At 31.3% G+C, this 20,097-nt stretch overlaps 2 protein-coding genes and 1 long non-coding RNA gene across 3 annotated transcripts; 2 read left to right on the top strand and 1 right to left on the bottom strand.

The window, feature by feature from the left end:
• Positions 1 to 1,424: 1,424 nt before the first annotated feature.
• Positions 1,425 to 3,330, top strand: LOC108461529 (40S ribosomal protein S12-2-like). The gene is made up of 5 exons (XM_017761394.2): positions 1,425 to 1,551; positions 1,714 to 1,757; positions 2,392 to 2,680; positions 2,855 to 2,920; positions 3,088 to 3,330. The coding sequence occupies exons 2-5, from the start codon at positions 1,750 to 1,752 to the stop codon at positions 3,139 to 3,141; spliced, it is 417 nt and encodes a 138-aa protein (XP_017616883.1). The 5' UTR covers positions 1,425 to 1,551; positions 1,714 to 1,749; the 3' UTR covers positions 3,142 to 3,330.
• Positions 3,331 to 9,571: 6,241 nt separating this feature from the next.
• Positions 9,572 to 13,379, top strand: LOC128286875 (uncharacterized). Its single transcript, XR_008277539.1, has 2 exons — positions 9,572 to 10,675; positions 12,968 to 13,379. It is a non-coding gene; the product is annotated as an uncharacterized LOC128286875 (long non-coding RNA).
• A 4,543-nt stretch (positions 13,380 to 17,922) lies between these two features.
• On the bottom strand, positions 17,923 to 19,884 carry LOC108463971 (CBL-interacting serine/threonine-protein kinase 6-like). Its single transcript, XM_017764007.2, has one exon. The coding sequence runs from the start codon at positions 19,468 to 19,470 to the stop codon at positions 18,166 to 18,168; it is 1,305 nt and encodes a 434-aa protein (XP_017619496.1). The 5' UTR covers positions 19,471 to 19,884; the 3' UTR covers positions 17,923 to 18,165.
• Positions 19,885 to 20,097: the final 213 nt, after the last annotated feature.

Raw genomic sequence — 20,097 nt, 5'->3', positions numbered from 1 at the left:
GAATTTTCACTATTCTTGTTTAGTATATCAAGTTAGATGGATACTGTAATGGAACAATGTTGTCAAATATTTGTGTTGAGTCCTTAAATTGATGGTTTCATTTCTGGTTTTGGATGGAAAATTCTTATGTTGTCTACCCTGTCAGTTTGCTATCAAATATTTTTCAAAAACTTCAATTATGCTTGCAACCTTTTTGAGGAGTTCAATTTGCACACAGCCATGTGTGTTGGGTCAATGTGTTATCTTTGTTTAGATATGTATTGAATAAAAAGCAAATGATCAGAACATCAATGCCGGCTAAATGAAATGTCCATATCAATGTCCTTTCATTCACCTCTCAGATCTTGATTCATTCTTAACTATTATGCTTCTGATGTAGGGTGATGGATGAGTTGAATGTAGAATCATTGACAGCATCAGTTTTATTTTCATTTAGTACCTTCTCAACTGAGAACAAAGTATATGTTATTTGTTATACTGATGAAGTCTGCCCTAAAGTACTATTTTGATTATACATCCTGCCTCTGCAGCAAGATTTCCTCACGGATCAAAGCCCACTGCCATTGAAAGGGTTTATTTCTTTAGTCATCTTTTCGAAGGGGACATTTGAATTCAAATTTTAATATTTTAATATTTTTTTGCCGATTGAGTCTTAGCTCGATTGATATAGGTATTGTTCCCAATGCAATAGACGTGAATTCAAGTGTGTTGTAGCTATCGGTAATCTTAGATATTATGTAAAAAAATAAATATGATCAGAACTTTTATCAAGATTATTAAAAAAAAAAAGAAATTAACACTTTTTTTTCTCCAATTCCAATGGCTATTGATTACCTTAGATTATGCAACTGCAAAATAATCCTTTATCAATACCTTTAATTATCTGATTTTATTTAAAAAGCAAAGAAATTATTTTTGATGCATTTACTGTGTATATAAATTGTTATCGAATCCTATGATAATACTTCATTAAAATAAAGTCCCTTAAATTTAAGTAAATCTTTTTGGATTAGGCAAACTTGAATCATCCATGTAAACAAAACTATAAAGCTTCCTGTAAGTAATCTGGCAATTTTCACTTGAGATATCTTGTTTTTAATATAATTTTTAGTCCCTAAATTTGACAATTAGATTCATTCTTGGTTCTTGAATTTAGTAAATGTAAAAGTTTGATGACATGATGCAATATTAAGGTGTCATGTCATCCATTTCTTATGGAATCTAAGTTCAAAAACCAAAACAGACATGGTTGTCAAGTTTAAATATCAAAGTGAAAAAAAAAAGTATAGATAATAAAATGGATTTCATTATCAAATTCAGGGACTAAAAGTTATATTAATCCCTTTCCTTTTTGGGATAAAAAATAATTTCGTCGTCTTATTGGCGCCCAAATAGAAGCGAAGAGGAAATCAGCCCACGGCCCACAATAGATTTCAGAAATAGGGTTCGATTATAAAATCTCTTTAACTTCCACTAAAACCCTCGTCATTCCTCCGCCACCCAGCTGAAGAACAACCCTTCGCGCCGCTCTTCATTTTTCTTCTCTCTAAGGTCACCAACTTCTCTCAGCTCTTATTTATATTCATCCTACTTTATTTTCTCTTTTTCTTTCCCTTAATTTTACGTTGCTGAGGAATTCAACATTCATTTGTATAGCTTCCAGTGTTATAATAGCTTAAAAAGATCTGCTTGTTTTGCTTTTTGTTTTTCCAGGAAAGCTAAATCCGGGATCTCAATTTCAGCTCAAAAATGTCGGGGTAAGTGGTAACTTATTCTTCATACAAGGATTCAAGGCCCTGTTAGTCTAATATTAGATTTATTCCTGTTAAAGTGAGTCTCTGTGTTGGGTTTGTTTTAATATCTCCATACACCATGTGACTTCAAGTTTTCTTTAGTGTGGAGCAATTTGCTATGATATTTTTTTTATGTTGATAAACGTTGCATTGTGTTTTGTTTTAGATGATCTGGCTAGTTGTTTCAATTGTTGCTTGTGTTCTTCCTTTTTTGTTGAAATTTGAGTGATATTTTAGGTTGCACCGGGTATTTATGGCGCATTCATAGGAGTTGGATGCAGTATTTCAAAAGTTTCCCATCTTGTAATTAAGTCTAATTGGGATTTGTGTTGCTCGGATTCCCGTGTTTGACATATAGATATCAGGATATGATCTCCAAGGATCATCCAAATACATAGAAAAAATTCGAAAATATAACCATACCCATGTCTGATACATACCTACACCCGATGCTCACACCTGAGTATGATAGATTAGGATTTCTGTCTGATTTTTTTTGGTTCTTTGAAATGATTCATTCCTATCACTATTAGGTTTTTTTTTTTATAAATTCTTTCTGCATGTATTTATTCTGTTTTCTTGCCTGATGTGTTCACAGAGAGGAAGTTGCAGTTGCCCCAACTGAGGTTGCTGCTGCCATTGGTGAGCCAATGGACATCAACGCAGCCTTGCCTCTTGTGATTAGGAAGTCCAAAGCTCATGGGGGGCTTGCACGTGGTTTACACGAAGCTGCCAAGGCAATTGAAAAGCACAATGCACATCTTTGTGTTTTAGCTGATGATTGTGACCAGCCAGATTATGTTAAACTGGTCAAGGCACTCTGTGCCGATCACAATGTTAAAGTGCTACGTGCACCTAGTGCAAAAACTCTGGGCGAGTGGGCTGGTGTAAGTGAAATTTCATTCCTCATTTATTGAACACAAGTTATTTCTCTCTTTTAAGGTCTCAAAGGGACCACTTTCATCTTGTTCATTGATGAATATTACTACGAACTTATGCCACCTAATTGAATGAGATTACTTTTGTTCTAAATGCCGATTGTGCTTCATCTCTGGATGCAGTTGTGTAAGATCGATTCTGAGGGAAAGGCAAGGAAGGTAGTTGGTTGTTCTTGTGTAGTTGTCAAGGTATGGAAACATATACATGGAAATACATTCTATTTTACTTGAACAATATGTGTCCAGTCAAGCCATATTTTCACTTTAGATAAACTATATTGTCTTGCAGTATGTCTATATAGCCATGTATAGTATGTAATTATGTTTGTCTGAGTTTTATATTCTTATTGGTGCAGGATTATGGTGAGCAACACGAGGCTGTCGAAGTTGTTCAGCAGCACAAGGATTAAGCAAATCAGAGGATGGTTGCCTTGGTAGATGTCTGCTGAGTTTTTTTGTTATTTAACGAGTTCTTGATAGTGAACAACAAAAGATTATTTTCTTTTGAAGTTGTTGCGATTCTCTGGAACTGCTTGGTGTTTCTTTAAGTATGCTACACTTTTTTTCATTTAAATTTTACGTGGTTAGTTCATGGAAAACTATTATATGTTGAAATCAGATCTTTTCGACTCTATAGTCATATTTTGATGCCATTGATGGAGCATGATGATTGGTCTTTGTCCAATTTTCACAAATGCCTAGCCGTTGATAAATAGGCTTTAACCCAAATCGAGCCTTGCATCCCTCGACTCAACTAGACCACATTACTGTGGATGTGGATTTCATCTCCTTTTCTTGATCAATAAGTTTATAGCAGCATGCCTTAACTGCCTTTGCTAGAAAATATAACTACTTTGTTGTGGTGCAGTAAATCAGTAGAATGGATAGTTCAATGTTTTATCAATCAAATAAAAGAATTAAACGAATTGAATATGAACAAAACTTGTTCACTTTATTAATCTTCGTAAATAATTTCATCCCTTTCAATTTAGTTTAATATTTTAATTATTTATAATATAATTATTAATATTTATATTCAACTATTTTGTTATGGTGAATAAGATTTTTTTGTTATTTATGAACAATACACTATGATCATGAACAAGTTGATTTAATTTCAACAAATGAATGAGAACTTATAATTTAAAATAAATGAATAAAAACACATTTGAAAGTATGAAATATAGTGTGGTGGTTGCTCATTTTATGCATTTTATACTTTAATCATGTAGTTTTGGATTTGATCCTCGTTAATAGGAATGAATAATTTTGTGGTCAACTATTTCTCTTTGAAAAGTATTCGCGATAAGGAAATTAGTTATTAACATCAATGATAAATATGTTTTAAAAGAGAAAAACACAAATTTAACATTTTTATAAATAAGTATCTAACAGAATCAAGCTAAAATCAAACATAAATAAAAATTTATTTATTCAAATTTGGTTCATTTACATCTTTATTAGATAAGTTTAGTACCTCGATGTGTTAAGTAAGAAGTCGAATCAATTAAAGCAACAATTATTCTTTGAAGTCAAATACTCCTTAGATAAGTTTCTTTTGTTAGCTAATAAACTTTATCTATACATGTACTAATAAATCTTGGATATAATGGTAAAACGTATTATTCTTTTAAGAGAATATAGATTCAAATCTTAAAAAATATTATTAAAAAAACCGTGAATTTTACTTTTTATAAATTATGATATTAAGAATAAAACTACTAATATTCAATTCATCGTAAAAAGTTCCAACCACTGATTCAAGCCTAGCCACACTGCCCTAGGCAAGTGAGACTTGAATCATGATGGGCAAAGACTTGACAACTTCTTTAAAGAGACCTTGTTAAAAAAAAACCATTATTATAATATTAGGGAAGGTAGAGGTGGAAGAGAATTATAAAGTTTGAACACACATTATTTAAGTGTATGATAAAAACTCTAAATATTATTTTAAATTAATCTTCACAATATTTTTATACTAAAATATTAAAATTGAAAATCCTAAATTTATAAATTGAAAAGCACCGTTTTTATGGATGAAATATACAAATTTTAATACAAATATTAAACTTTGACTAAAACTATACTTTTGAATAACTACCAACCAATTTGATTATCTATGAATGTGTTTAAATTCGTTCACATATTATTGTTTTTTTTAAATGTAGGAACTTAATCGATATTTTTATAAAACTAATTCAAAAGAATTAATTATTTATGAAAATAATCCTAAATTAATATTTATGTACATAAATTAATTATTTTCTATAGTGATTATCGATGTCGTCTGACAAACTGGTGGTACCGCCCCCTCATTATTAGTCACTCATCAGCTTTTTAAAAATAATAAATTTTTTGTGTTGCCATTATGTCAAGTGGCACCAGTATATAATTTTTAAAATACATGTTAAAAGTACATATATTCAAGGAGGGAAAAAAAAAAGAAAAAAACTAATGAGCGTTGCTAGTGTTAGGCGGCACAGGAGAAATTTAAACAAAAAAAAATTTGGGCACCGTCAATGTGTCAGGTGACACTGGTCAGTAAATTTTAAAAAAATTGTGCCACCAGTGTGTCAAGCAGCACAGGTGAGATTTAAAAAAAAAAAGGTGAAACAAAAAAAATTTTAAAAAAAATAAAATAAAAAGGGAAGCCCGTAACTTAGATGAGATAAGAGTAAGAAAGAAAGTAATACGAGAGAAAGAGATATGTGAGAAAGATAGAGAGTCAAATAAACAAAAATGTAATATAGAGATATGAAAGAGAATTGATTATTTTATGGAAAATAGAATAATTGATAAACAAATATGAGAAAATAAAGAGAATAACATATATAAAAAATAGAGAATCAAATATACAAAAAGAAAAAGAATAACAAATAAGGAAAATAGAGATTTTCCATTTCCTTTCCCTTATTTGATTTTCTATTTTTCATAAACTCTTTTTTTTTTCTATTCAAGTTTTCTTTATTCTTCTCAATTGAAAACTATAGCCGTCGTACTCAATGGTCACCAATGCAGCCGTTCACACTGGTCTTTCATGCTAATTTCGATAATAGAGAAGAGATTTCATTTTCTACAGTTCAGATCTCTCGATAGCCGACTACAAATAATCTAAAACAACGATCAAAGCTTCGAACTACTTTTTTTACTATGGTTTTTTTATAAAATATTACTAGTGTCACTTGACAAGACAATGACACCTAAAAAAATTATTTTTTTAAAAAAATTAATAGGTGTCATTGGTATGTCAGGCGACGCCTAATTTTTTTTGAATATTTCTTTGATGTCACCTGATAGATCGACGACATCCATTAAAAATATTTTTTTTCCTCTCTAAATACCTATATTTTTAACGGATATTTTAAAAAATACATACCGATTTTGCCTGACACAATGGTGACACTCAAAAAAATTATTTTTTTAAAAAAATTGATGATTGACTAATGATGAGGGGACGATGCCTCCATGTGTCAGGCGATACTGGCAATCACTATGGAGAACGAGTCATTTATGTACATAAATTTTAACTTAGATACTTTTTATAAATAATTAATTCTTGTGGACCAGTTTAGTAAAAAAACCAAACTTAATCTATGCAACTTTACCCAAGTGTCGTCAAGTCATAGATAAAGTAGGGTTGGCCCTAATTTGTACTTTCCTTATCATGTAGGGACCAAAACATGACCTATCGTTAACGTAATAAAAGTGTGACTAATTTCATTTGTTTTTCCTATTCAAATTTCATCCATTTTATGTCAATTGACAAATTTGCATGTTCACCACAACCATTTCCATGTCTATCTCTGACACATTAATTGAGACTTCAAAACAAAATCTCTTACTATTCTTTCTCAAATCTCATCAATTTTTCTTTCATATAATTTTGGAATTCTACTTCATGCCAAACACTTTGAACTTATAGGGTAAAAATAAGAAAAGATAGGATGTACCATTGAGGGTTAACATATAGAGCTATTCCAACCTTTTATATTTATTTGGTATTTAAATTTCTTTTTTTTTTAATTTAGTTGGTATTTTAATTTAAAAATTATAAATTATTTGATACCGGTTTATTGCATGAGCATTTTTATGATTCCTTTGGGCATTGTGAGGGGATTCAACATATGATAAATTCCTTTTGGTGGATTCGAATTTTAGTAGGGGAAAAGGGATTTATTGCCTTTGTCTATCTATGCTCTGTAAGCAGTGTTGTAGGCTTATTTCTAAGCTTGATTCTCTTTCTATTACAATTTATAAAGTTAAATACTATTCGAGTAAGAACTTACTTCACGCTAAACTTGATCATAAGTCAGGTTACTTGCCTAATCTTGAAGATGTGCATGAAAAGTGGGAGAATTTAGATAAAAATATAACCTCGAAAAATGAGATTGGACAAAAAACAAGACTCATTTTCTAAACGAGTTGAGCCTTGGGTAAGATTTTTTGCTCGATCCTAACTCGACCCAAATAAAATGTTTCGCAGTTGTTTCACTGCTATTTTACTATTATATTACTACTATTTTCTTGTTATTATTTGAAAATTATATAGCTCTTGTTTTATTATTAATTTTGTGATTATTTTAGAGATATTTGTTTGGTAAATTACAACTATGTTAATTAGTGTTATTTAATTATAAAGATTTTTTAATATATTTTCAATTTTTCAGGAAATATTTATTTTAATGTTTTTAATTTATTTGATGTATTTATATTATTAAAATTTTTTATATAAAAAATAAATTTAAAAATTAATACGGATATGCCAGTTGGACTTGAGTTTAATATTTTTATCTGGACCGAGCTTAGACAATAATTTAAGTCCATTTTTTAAATTGAGCCCAAAAAATAAACTTAAAATTTTATATTGACTTGACCGGACGGATATTCAGGTCTAGTTCACGCTTCCAAAAGTAATAATCCTTTTGCATGGAAGAATATTTATGCTGCTATGGGATTGCTCTTGAAATGTTTACGTTGGAGATTCGATAAGGGTACCTCTATTGGGAATTTTGAGGACCCTTGGCTCCCGAGTGATGATAGTTCTTTTGTCCAATCTGATGCACTTCCAGGTCTTGAGAATATGATAGCTTGTGATTTGTCAAATGATGTTGGTCTGCGATGGAACACATCCCTTGTTGGAGGACTTTTAGCTCCCGTCGATACTAACAATTCTTAGTATCACGGTTGCTATGCCTAAACTGAACGATTGTTTTATCTGGCACTTTACTACAGACAATTTCTATAGTATGAAGTCGGGGTACCATTTAGCTATTCAAGCCAACACTTCGCTTTCGCAAGAGTGTGTTGAGGGTCCTTGGTTAACTCTTTGGAATCTGTCCTTACCACCAAAATTTAAGATGTTCATTTGGGGATGTTTGCATGATTTCGTCCCTTGTAAGAGCAGACTTTTTTCGAAGGTAATTAATGTTGATCAATGTTGTCCAAATTTTGGGGATGTTGAAACTATAGACCATGTTATTTTATGGTGCCCAAATGCCGCTATTGTTTGGAGCAACGTAGGAGTTAAACATTTTGCATAACTCTTTTGCTTATTTCATTTATTATTCTATGCACCTCCATGATTTTCCTCTTCGAGATTACATTCTTGCTTTAGTTTGGAGTATTTGTGGAACCTTAGATGTTGGAAGAATGTGGTTTCTCAACCTGATCAAATCATTTCTTTTGCACACATATTCCTACACGATTGGCGGGCTGCTATAGAGGTTTTTCAATGTGTTTCATCACTGGCAGCCAATCTTCCAACCCTTCCTCGACGCTGGCAGAGACCTTCTGACATTTGGGTTAAATGCAATGTCGATACTGTTGTGTCACCCTGTCACGGGACCATGGATATACTGGACTTGCTGTTATTATTCGTGACAAGCATGGTGAGTTCATTAAGGGCAAAACTCTCTGCTTATCGACATGTTTGGACCCTGCTCATGCGGAAGTTATGGCCATAAGAGATGGTTAAAGGATTTTTGCTTTCATCGTATCATCATTGAATTGGGTTGCAAATTGGTTGCTGATGCTTTGCGTTAATGAATTGCTTAAATAGCATTTTCTAGCTCACTTCTTCCAATAGATTTACCGAGATACTAATAAAGTTACTCATGCTTTAGTTAAAGCAATTTTATTATAATGTTGTTTGAGATTTTTCATTTATGATTATTTACGCTACGATAAGTTACTTTCTGTTATTTTTGAAACAAAGAGAACTAGATCCTGAGTGTATTGGGGAGACCTTTATGATTGGGGTTTTACTTTTTATTTGGTTTTTTCTTATTCTGTCTTTATCTTATCTACTGGTTCCCTAAAAAGTATATTTTAATTTTTATGACCATTAAATATATTAGGTAAGTAATTTACTTTTAAAAGATTAAAATGTGTTGTCACTGCCTATATTTTTTTATAGAATTTGAGATTTAATTGGTTGTTTTATTTTAGAAGTTTAAAATTTAAAATTTTTATTTTTTATTTAAAATTTTAATTCAATTATTATTTTTATTAGTAGTTTTTGTTAGATTTGTTCATTAACATTTTTATTTTCTATCCATCATATACCGCGTCATATTAAGACACCTTAGTCAAAATATCAAGTTGACAAATTTTAATAAAAATACTTACAATTTTAATGACTACACTGAGATTTTTAAAAAAAAGGTAAGACTTAATTTTTAAAATTTAAAGTACATGGATTAAATTTTAATTTTTTTCAAAGTACAGGGACTAACATCTGATTTTAACCCTTTTTAAAAAAGCAAAACATCTGTCAAAACACTAAAACGAGGAGATGGTTTACCCTTTTTTGCTTAGCGTGTCTTAGATTTCATTGCGGCAAAAATGGGAAAGAATAGGGAGTAGGGAATTTTTTCCGCTTACGTGTCGAATAATGGTTTGAAAAGCGATTTAGTAAAATAAATGGACAAATTTCATTGGAAACCCCTTTTGACGTCTTCCAAACCTGAACGGTACTATATTATTATTATCTCTGTACTTTACCTTTTTCTTGATTGTTGGGTAAAATAAGAAGTGCAATGAAAGGCAAAAGTGAGTGGCATTGCCAGTTACATGAGCTGTTGTAGCTATAGCTGGGACTGGATAAATCTCAAGATAAAAAGGAATAAGATTGTGGGTTTGATTTTGTATGCAATAATATGATGCAATTAAAGCTTTTTCCTTTTTTAGGAGGGTCTCCGGGGGGCGGGGGGAGGGGGGAGGAGAGTGATCCATTGGTTAAACAGGAAACCCTAACTCTGCCTTATCTTAAAATGGGTTCCCAGATCTGTACTTGAAGGAGCAAGATATGATGAGGGTTGGTTGGTTTCTACGGTCTCAATGGCAATTTAGCAAATGATGGTAAGGAATGGATGATGTCTTGTGTTGAAGAAGAAGAGGGCCAATGAGAACAAAGAGAGATTGACAGAAGAGAGTGAGCACTCACAGGCAATTGTATGCAAAAGGCATACCTTTTCCGTGGTTGCTTACTTCTCTTCTGTCGGCTATTTTCTTCTTCATCATCATTATCTTCTTCTTCTTCTTCTTCTTCTTCTTCTTCTTTTTCCTGCATGTCATTATGAATTATCAAAGACCCTTTCGTTTGTTTTTGATATGTGTCGGGTTATAATAATATCTATCAACTGTACTATTATTTTTCTCTGCCTTTTAGTATTCCAATTTTGAGTGTGTGTTTTTTCTTGGGAATATTTAAAATAACGAGAAGAAATCCTTTGATGGAAGCTTTGAAGGAAAGCGTGACTTTTGATGGTCCTTTCTCTTTGAAGAGAGGACGAAAAATGCTTCTTAGAACATATAGTACGCCTCCTTACTGTTCCTATTTTTAACGAAAAACATAACCGGTATCTTCGTATTTTTATTCATTTTCCCTTTATTTAAAATCCCTCTTCCTATATATTCATGCTTTCTTGGAGGCGGCCATGCAAGGTAAATCTGGCTCTGATTTTTTGGGTTTTTTTTTTTTTTTTGCTTGTTTTCTTTCTGCTTGTGTTGTTTGCTTAGAGTAAAAGATGATAGTTTCTCAGCTGAATCGTTCTGACTATATTTGGGATTGTCAAGGGTTTGGATCTGCTGATGTTTTAGCTAAAGGAATGTCACTATTTTCTTATTTTTCTGTATAAATCTGCACAATTTTCTGTATAAATCAGGAAATTTCCAAATGCAGGTTAGTATATAGACTTACTCAGCGGATTATGGTCGATTTTTATACAGTGTTTGCCTTTTTCCTGGAAGATCTTCTTTATAGTATCTGGTATAATATTAGTCTCTTAAATTTGTGGTAAGTGCAATTTTTTGCATACTGCACCTTGTTTGCCATTAAACTGGTTATGTCATCTAGGTAACCATTTTCAATTTCCTTCAAGCTTGTTTCTTCTTTCAAATTTTATGTGATATTAGTTTAGAGATTAGTCTTAAATGTAGGGAAAGAAGTAATTTCCCTATGCTGGTTTCAACTTTTTTCAGTCACTAAGATCCACCGCAATTAGTGCGTAAATGGTTAGCAGCCCGTAACGTTTAAGATCACATCCGTGAATTACGTATAGTATATGATATCCTTGAGTTTGAATGACGGCATATATGTTGTTTGCAACATTTTATATGGCATATAATATCATGATTTTGAAACAAGCCATGCTATGTGACTTTGTCTTGAACTTGACCTATATGTATAGATATATGGTTATATGCATATATTGGGGCAGATCTTGAAGTTTTCATTTAAATATTCATGAATATCTTAATGATTCAACTTTTAAATATAGGGAGAGTAGGTTATGTGTTCAAGAAATTGAAAATTTGTCTTGTTTTTAAATATAGGGTGAGATATTATATATTTTATAATCAAATATGATTGAAATTTGTGAAATTTGCTAGTATATCTTAGTTTCAATATGTGAGAAGGCTAGAATGAGATGAAATACATTTTATTCTAATTTTATGCATTTCATGTATCCTACCTTGGACTTGGAAAATTTTAAGTTGTGGAAGCTGGAGAGGGATTCGGAAAAGTTCCCTTAAGAGTATAACTACCAATGATAGAATCCCTCACTATAGTTGGTAACTTATGCTCTTAGTTGGGCGAAATGATATTTCTTGTGGCTGCATTTATGTTTCTGTTTAAGCAAACCATATTTTAGTGCATGGAGTGAATCCTTTACATCTTAGTCAATAATTCATATATTTGATTAGTGATTATTGTTTTTCAGTCTCTTGCACACTAGATTTAAAATCATAAAAGAACGGCTAATACGGATAGTGATTAAGACAATCTCATAGTCAGTTGATTATATTCTAATCTTGAATAGCTTGAGTTGATTTAAGACTAAAAGTAAAAAGTGGAATTTGAGGTCTTTTATGTTTGAAGGGTTAAGAATAGGGCTATATGGTAGAAATTGATAGTCTGTAACTCGAGAAATTCCAGGTGAATTCCAATTCTTCTACAAAAACTTTATCGTCATTTTAGGTCTTTCTAACATTGCATTAGTATTGAGAACATTTTGCCCTAAGTCATAATGTTCTATGCATAAATGTGGTAGGTGTCCATTACTTTCATCTTCCTCTTCTGGCCAATTGTACTTATTTGTATTCCGACACATACAAGGGGGTAAAGCTGAAAATGAAAAATCCATGTTATAATTCGGAGGCTACTATGTTTGCATAAGACCTTGGAGAAATATTGGAAACTACATGATGGTGTGAGTTTGTAAACTCACATTTGCTTCTTTTCTTGTTTAGTTTTATACCGCCCCCTCTCATTTTTTATAATCTGAGTAACAGGTATTCCTCAGGTAAATTACTCACCTCGAGAATTTGATCTTCTTTAATGTTTCCAAGTTGTGGACATGCTTTTGATCGACATGGTTAAATATTCATTGAAATTTTCTTACTTAATTGAAGTTACAGTATAGCTAGATACGGTATTCGGGTCAATTTTATTTCTCAAAGTTACCAAAATTCGGGTTATATATATTTCCATCATACATAAATGTATTGTTTTAAGGTTTTGCTAGGGCGTTTATATATGATGTAATGATTTTTGTTGATTTTCTTGTTGCTGAAGTTTATAGGCTTAGTTGTTGCTTCAGTCTGAAGTTAACTCTCATTTGGTTTTACAGTGGATTTCAAAACAAGTTTGCTTATGTTTTGATCTTGGTATTAGTTCTTTTCCATTTTGCATTGCAGTTTTAAAACTTGTAATCATAATGTTGTGTTCCTTAGAATCATTGAAGGAGAAGGATATCTCCGATATGAATTCAAGTATCATGGAAGCATCTCAGCTGTCCATCCTCAACTTGAAGGAACGTGAAGGTAATGCCGGAATTTGCATGCTGCAATATCACTACTGAAAAACAGGCCAGATAAAAATAAGCCCAACATGCGTAAGGCATTTGATCATGTCTCGTTCGTTCTGGGGATGGAAACGAGAATGAACATGTCGATTCTTGGAGTAAGTTTACAAAGGCTGTTGGAATAGCAACCTGAATTATTATGTGAAGAAGATGAAGGTAGTATAAGATTGTAGATTGGAGTAAATTACAGAGAGTAATTGTAATTAAATAATGTCCTTGCTTCAATTCACATGAATAAATATGTCTCGAGCCACTATATATGAGCCTTGCGAGCTACCAAACTGCTCTATCCCGCGATGAAAAGAAACCAAACTAATGGACAAACAAAGATTGAATGTGCCCCTCTTCCATATATGTACAAATAGAATAGCCTATTTATACAGAATGGTAAAGGGGCCCCTCTATGATCATCGATCATAGAAATAAATAGAAAAAGTAAGGGATATTTTAATCCTTACCAACTTGATCTTGTTGCCCCCGGCAACAAACATGCCTGAACCATTTCACGAAGTATGTGTCCGGATAGTCCAAAGTCTCGATAGTTAGCTCTCGATCTTCCGGTCGAAAAGCAACGTCGATGAAGACGTGTGGGTGTGCTATTTCGTGGTGAGGATTGTAACTTTCCATGAATTTTCCATTTCTCACTCAACGACGGAACTTTGCTTATTTCTTTTTTTGAGGATCGACGAATCAAATGATATTTTTGTACTAATTTTTGCCTCTTCTTCTCCTTATGAATCAAACTTTTCTTTGCCATAATGGTTCAGTTCCTATTATTATCAATGATACAAGTCGGATCCTAGATGTAGAAATAGAAGGGGGCATATTGGTTTTTTAAAATAAAATTAGGAAGAATTTCTCGGCTTTGAACCCCATGTGATGCCTGATGGTTAGGGTGTTTATCATCCTAACTGTGGTCTGGGTTTGAGTTACGCTAGTTGTGTTTATTATTTGGGTTTTGTTCTGTTTTTGTATTTAATCAAAAAAAAAATTCACTGCTTTATTTATATTTTATTTTAGCTTTATTTTGGGGAATAATTTAGTATTTTAGAATCTTTATATTTTCATATATATATATAATATATATGAATTACATTATTAAATTGATTATAAGTTTGATAATTGTTTCATAAAATATGACAAACTGGTGTTGTAGTTCAAATTTAAAGTTAAATTTTTATTGAAATAATATTTTAATTAAATTTTATTATTTTTATTTCAATTAGGAATAAAATTAATTTTATTAAAATTTGATATAAGAAGCTCTTATAAAAAGTGTATTTATAATATGTGGATGTTGCAATTACAAATGAAAAGTTATTATAGAGGATAAAATTAAAACATTAAAAATCGATTTTATAACCTACTTAAATTTTTGTAAGTAAATATTGCTATAAAATGCGACTATTGTAAAAAGGGTTTGATTGTTGAAGCTATACCAAAGTCCCTAACTCAATTTAGAGAAGTTTAAAATATCTTCTTTTTTTTAACTAACAATAAATATTATTATGTAAAAATTATAATACTAAGATTAAACCATTATCTTGATTTGAATAGAAAAATGGCTTAAACTTTTATCGATACTCGTCGACACGGTTTTCTAACTGTATATAAAAAAGATTAAACCCGTAAAAGCAATAAAAGCCTCAACCACTACTCTAAGTCGATATAACACATTTAATATTAAAGATAAAATTATAAATATATTTGTTTTAAATTTTTTTCTTTCTGCCACATAATACCTATGATATAATCTAGTATATATAATACATATAATAAAATATACTAATAAAATTAAAATATTTAAAATTTAAAAAAATATTATTTTCATTGTTTTGACTAAAAATATTTTGTAAAACTAAAATGATGAAAAAAATATTTTAGCTTTAAATGAATTGATTCTAGTTCAATTCCATATAAACGTAAATTAAAATATTTCTTTTCAACATTTTTCTGACTATTAAATTTTTCCTTGATTTGAATCCGTATATATAGAGAGAGAATTTATTTTATTTTATTTTCATGTTTCCTGTGGAAAAATAAATACCAAATATGTTTCCATTATTCAAAACAAGTTTTTATTTCTATTTACTAAAATGAATTCTTTCGAAATATAAAATAAAATCATTTTTAAATATGAACATAGAAAATATTTTAGGAATAATAAAACGTCTTTTAATTTTAATAAAAACAACGGTAAATTACATTTAATTCACATTTTGGTCACTCAATTTTAGAAAATTACAAAATAGTTATTAAATTATTTAAAATTTACATTTTAGTCACTCGACTTCAAAAGTTATAAAATATCATTTAACTATTCGAAAGTTTTCATTTTAAATCACTAAGCTATTAAATCTTTAACGAGTGATTGATGTAATTATTAAAACATTGTTTATCATATATAATATGTATTAGCCATGTAATTTCAACATGACTTCAAAAACGTTTTCATGCATTTTTTTATCCTTTAATGAATTAAAACTAACCTATTTTCTCTGGAAATACTAAACTGAACTTAAGGATGTTCCTAGAAAACCTAAAACATGATAATTTAAATTAGGTTAATTCATTAAAGGATAAAAGAGGACACCCAAAATGTTCTTCTTTAAAGTCGCATTGAAATTACGTAGCTAATATATATCATACTATATATATATATATATATATATATGATAAATAGTGATTTAATAGCGGTATCAACTATTCGTTAAAGATTTAACAATCTAATGACTTAAATTAAATTTTTGAATAATTTAATGATTATCTTATAACTTTTTTTAATTGAATAACCACTATATAAACTTACTAATAATTCAATAATCTCGAGTATAATTTACCCTTAAAAAATGTTTGCTGATTTTTTTATGCCTTAGAAATTGCAAGTTTGTTTAGATAAGAGTAGAACAAAAGATTATAGATAGCCGATTAAAACTGAAAAATAGTTCTACAATTAACCCTTATCATTCAAACAACCCTAAAGAGGCGCTACTGAAATTTCGTTTTGCCAACAGTCTTATAAATTAAAAAGACCCAACTCTAATTAATAAATCCAATTGCATGATTCATTTAAATTAGACAACTCATTCCCATAGCATGATTCGGTTGCTCTCTCAATCAAACTACTAATTTATTTTAATTATTAATGTACTCTAATTAATTATATAATATTTTAAATATCGAATTAAGAGTCTTTCTTAGAACAACATTAAGAATAATATTAATAATTAATCTATCTTGATTTGTATAAAGCGATAATTAAAACTTTTATCTGATACCTCTTTGGCATGTATTCAAACTATGTTACCTCACTTTCAGTCTATTATTGTATAAAAATTATACCTAAATTAATTATATCTCCTAATAACCTAAAAAAATATCTTTAAAAGAGAAATGCTAATATAAAATAATTCAAGTAAATTTGGTCTAAAATCAAAACTCCTCTCAAAGTTGGGCATCTTTTGTACGCCTAATTAATTTTTCTCCTGCAAAATTCACCCATTTGATTTGCATTTTACACAATTTATTTGCTAAAAATGAAAAAAAACATCAAGATATAAAAATTATATAAAAGTTTTAGAAAATAGTATTTCCTTCTTCTCAAATAAATGAATCATAGAAATCCGTATATTATGAGTTAAAATGGAATTTTATTTTTTACTAAAAATAAATAAATTAATTAATATATGTTAGATTAACGAGTAAAATAATTTTTTTATATTAATAAAATTAACATGAATGATGAAATAATCAAATAATAATACATAATGTGCAACTTATTTTTCATATTAATATACAAAAATTAATTTTATCAATATAAATAAATAAATTTTAATAAAAATATATTTTTAATCTAATATAAATAAATTAATTTATTCATTTCTTAAATAGTTTAAATAAATTGCTCCAGATTCATAAAACAGTGGATGGAAATTGACCGATCGAATCAATCAGTCCTGGTGGTAAAAATTTACAGAAAAGGTAACACGATAATAGACAAATGAAAGAGTCACGAGCTTAACTGACTCAAACAGCTAGAGTGCTGCTGGACCTTCCATACACCAACTACAAGACCATTGCCGTTTAGGATCCGAGGCCACCTAAACCCTATAACTGTTAAGGACCGCATATACAGTTGTCTGACTCACACTGTCCTTTTTTTAGCCAGTGGTCGGAATCAATTAGATCGTATCTACAACAATGGCATTTAAAATTTAAATACTGAAAAGCCCTAAACGTGAAAGCTTGCTACCCCAAAATATCACTGTTGGCTTTTAAGATGACGAGGAGCTGGCTATCACACAGGAGAGGGGACCCATAATTTATCAGATTTGTGTAGATCATTAGCTAAATGGATAGTGAAATAAATGATGGAGACTTTTAAAGACGGCAAAAAAGACTTGTCTTTTGTGGAATAATTGTAGCCTTTAGGACAATAATTGAGACCAAAAATGGACTAACCTTAGCCATAAAATAATAAATGAAACGATATTTTACGTAAAAGCTTTTTCTTTCTCTACTAAATTTCTACTTTATGGGCGGAAGTCGGCTGCGTATGGAGATATTAGTAGCGAAAAGTGTTTTTCAATTTTTTAATAATTTTATTATATTTTCTAATTATATTTATATTTAATAACATAATATTTAAAATTATATATAATTTTTTAAATTTATAAATAAAATATACTTTAATATTCTCAAACTCATATATCCATAATTTTCAATTTTATTAGCTTTAAAAGTAGTAAATTTTGATACGGCAGTGTTATATGGATGCTGATGGGTGGACGGTCCACTTGCACATAATAAAACAACATGAAAAGATAAGCATAAATAAAAATTTTAGTCAAATGATTCATACACAAATCCTACCGATCATAACACAAAACCTAGCAAGACATGATGAAAATTGATAAAATAAGAGTGATAACAACATAGCGAACCTAGTAAGACATGATGAAAATTAATAAAATAAGAGTGACAACAACATAGCGTCCAATCTTCCTTTTTCTTTCTTTTTATTTTTTCAATTTTCATCTAGATAATTAATAATCTTGAAACTCCCCGTCAAGCAACCGTCGGCTTCTCGGCCGGTGAAGTCCAGACGATGTCCTGAAGCGCCGGCCGGAGCTGTTTACTGCAAAACTGGTTGTATTCGAAGGTATCGCCGTTGTCTTTTTTAACTTCCACAACCAAAAACGATGGCGTCACTGCAAATATGTCAGCAGCAATAGCTAATTTTCCTTTCCTTCCACATTCTTGACCCTGTAACCTCACCTTTGACTCACTTTTCTTCACGTTGAACTTCACCGACTTGGCTACCTCTTCCAATCTCGATATCACGCTGCTTGCCGGCCGTGTCGTGGCGAACCTAAGCTCCTCTTCTTCTCTCTTCTTCTCTTCGAACAAAGGTGACAAATCGAATCCCTGTGACAAAGAAATGATGTGGAAAGCGTTGAGAGTCTCGGGTTTTGATGATTTGTTGTCGCCATTGAAGGCTTCGAATTCTAGCTCTTCTTTGGTTCTAACAGTTTTGGGAATGGATTTTTTGAACCAAGAAGAATCCCTTATCTTTGATATGGTGATTCGAGAACTGGGGTTGGGATCTAATAGCTTAGTGATTAACCTACGAGCTTCAGAGGAAAACCATGGCGGACACTTGAAATCTCCTCTGTAAATCTTTCTGTACATTGCCACCAAATTATCATCTTGAAATGGTAAAAACCCAGCAAGAAGAACATAAAGAATCACCCCACAAGACCAAATATCAGCTTTAGATCCATCGTATCCTTTTTTAGCAATAACTTCCGGCGCCACATACGCCGGCGTTCCACACGTTGTGTACAACAACCCATCTTGTTTCAAATGTTCCGAGAAAGCACTGAGTCCGAAATCAGTGACTTTCAAGTTCCCATCTTCGTCTAATAACAAATTCTCCGGCTTCAAATCACGGTGGTAAACACCACGGCTATGGCAGAAATCGACGGCGGAAGTCAGTTGTTGGAAATAAACCCTGGCCAAATCTTCCTTGAGTCGACCTTGGACAACCTTAGAGAAGAGTTCACCGCCTCGGACGAGTTCCATGGCGAAGTAAATCTTGGATTTGCTCGCCATTACTTCGTGTAACTCGACTATGTTGGGATGCTTCACCATATTCATGACGGAAATCTCTCGCTGGATCTGTTCCATCATCCCGACTCTGATCACTTTTTCTTTGCCCACAACTTTCATGGCAACGCTCTTCCCCGTCGTAACATGCCGTGCATGGTAAACTTTGGCAAAAGTCCCGTGACCCAACATTCGACCAAGCTCGTATTTTCCATGAAGCAAAGCCGGATGATCGGTTTTACCTTTTTCCGCCATTTTTTTCATAAGCACGAGCTATAAATAACTTTAAAAAGAAACAGAAGATTAAAACTAGCAAAAGATTGAGATAACAAAGTTTCTTCCCCCTTTTTTTTTTACAATGTACGCGAATCGATCACCCGTCTTCGACGTGTTTCCGGTGACAATTCCGGCCGCCGATTGACCGCTTACCGTGGCCACAAAGCTCAGGCGTCGTCAACCATGCCCCTCTCATCTCTCTGCATTCCCTACTGGCCACTGGGATTTCCCCCCCTTTTTTTCACTTTTTCTTTTTAATGAAAGAGCTTTTGCTCTATCTCTAATATCGAGAAATACAAGTTATTTGCTCTTTTTCTTTCTTGGATCAATACATACACGTTCTAATTTATAGAGAGTTGAATACCCCATTTTATCTCTTGATTTGATCCAACGGTTATGATTGTAACCCACATGGCATTATATCTTGATCAAGTTATCGGTGGTTGAAGAATAGGATTGTGTCTCGTGGAAAATTTTACAATTTCACGGTGATGATTGACTCTTGCCACTGAAGGAAAGTGTGATTATAGGGATAAGAACGAAAATCCCCTACCCATATTTATGCACTTCTTTGTCCCCCACCAATATAAAATTTACACGTTGATAAAATTATTT

The sequence above is a fragment of the Gossypium arboreum genome, chromosome 13, assembly GCF_025698485.1.
Source record: "Gossypium arboreum isolate Shixiya-1 chromosome 13, ASM2569848v2, whole genome shotgun sequence".
Classification (NCBI taxonomy): domain Eukaryota; kingdom Viridiplantae; phylum Streptophyta; class Magnoliopsida; order Malvales; family Malvaceae; genus Gossypium; species Gossypium arboreum.
Note: the sequence above shows the minus strand (reverse complement) of the source record. Positions and strands in the feature narration are given on the sequence as shown.

Bases quoted from the DNA above. Each gene is read 5' to 3' on its own strand.
- LOC108461529 (XM_017761394.2), top strand. The intron at 2,681-2,854 runs GTAAGTGAAATT...CTCTGGATGCAG, and splicing joins CTCTGGGCGAGTGGGCTGGT to TTGTGTAAGATCGATTCTGA. The intron at 2,921-3,087 runs GTATGGAAACAT...TTATTGGTGCAG, and splicing joins GTTCTTGTGTAGTTGTCAAG to GATTATGGTGAGCAACACGA.
- LOC108463971 (XM_017764007.2), bottom strand. From the start codon at position 19,470: ATGAAAAAAATGGCGGAAAAAGGTAAAACCGATCATCCGGCTTTGCTT.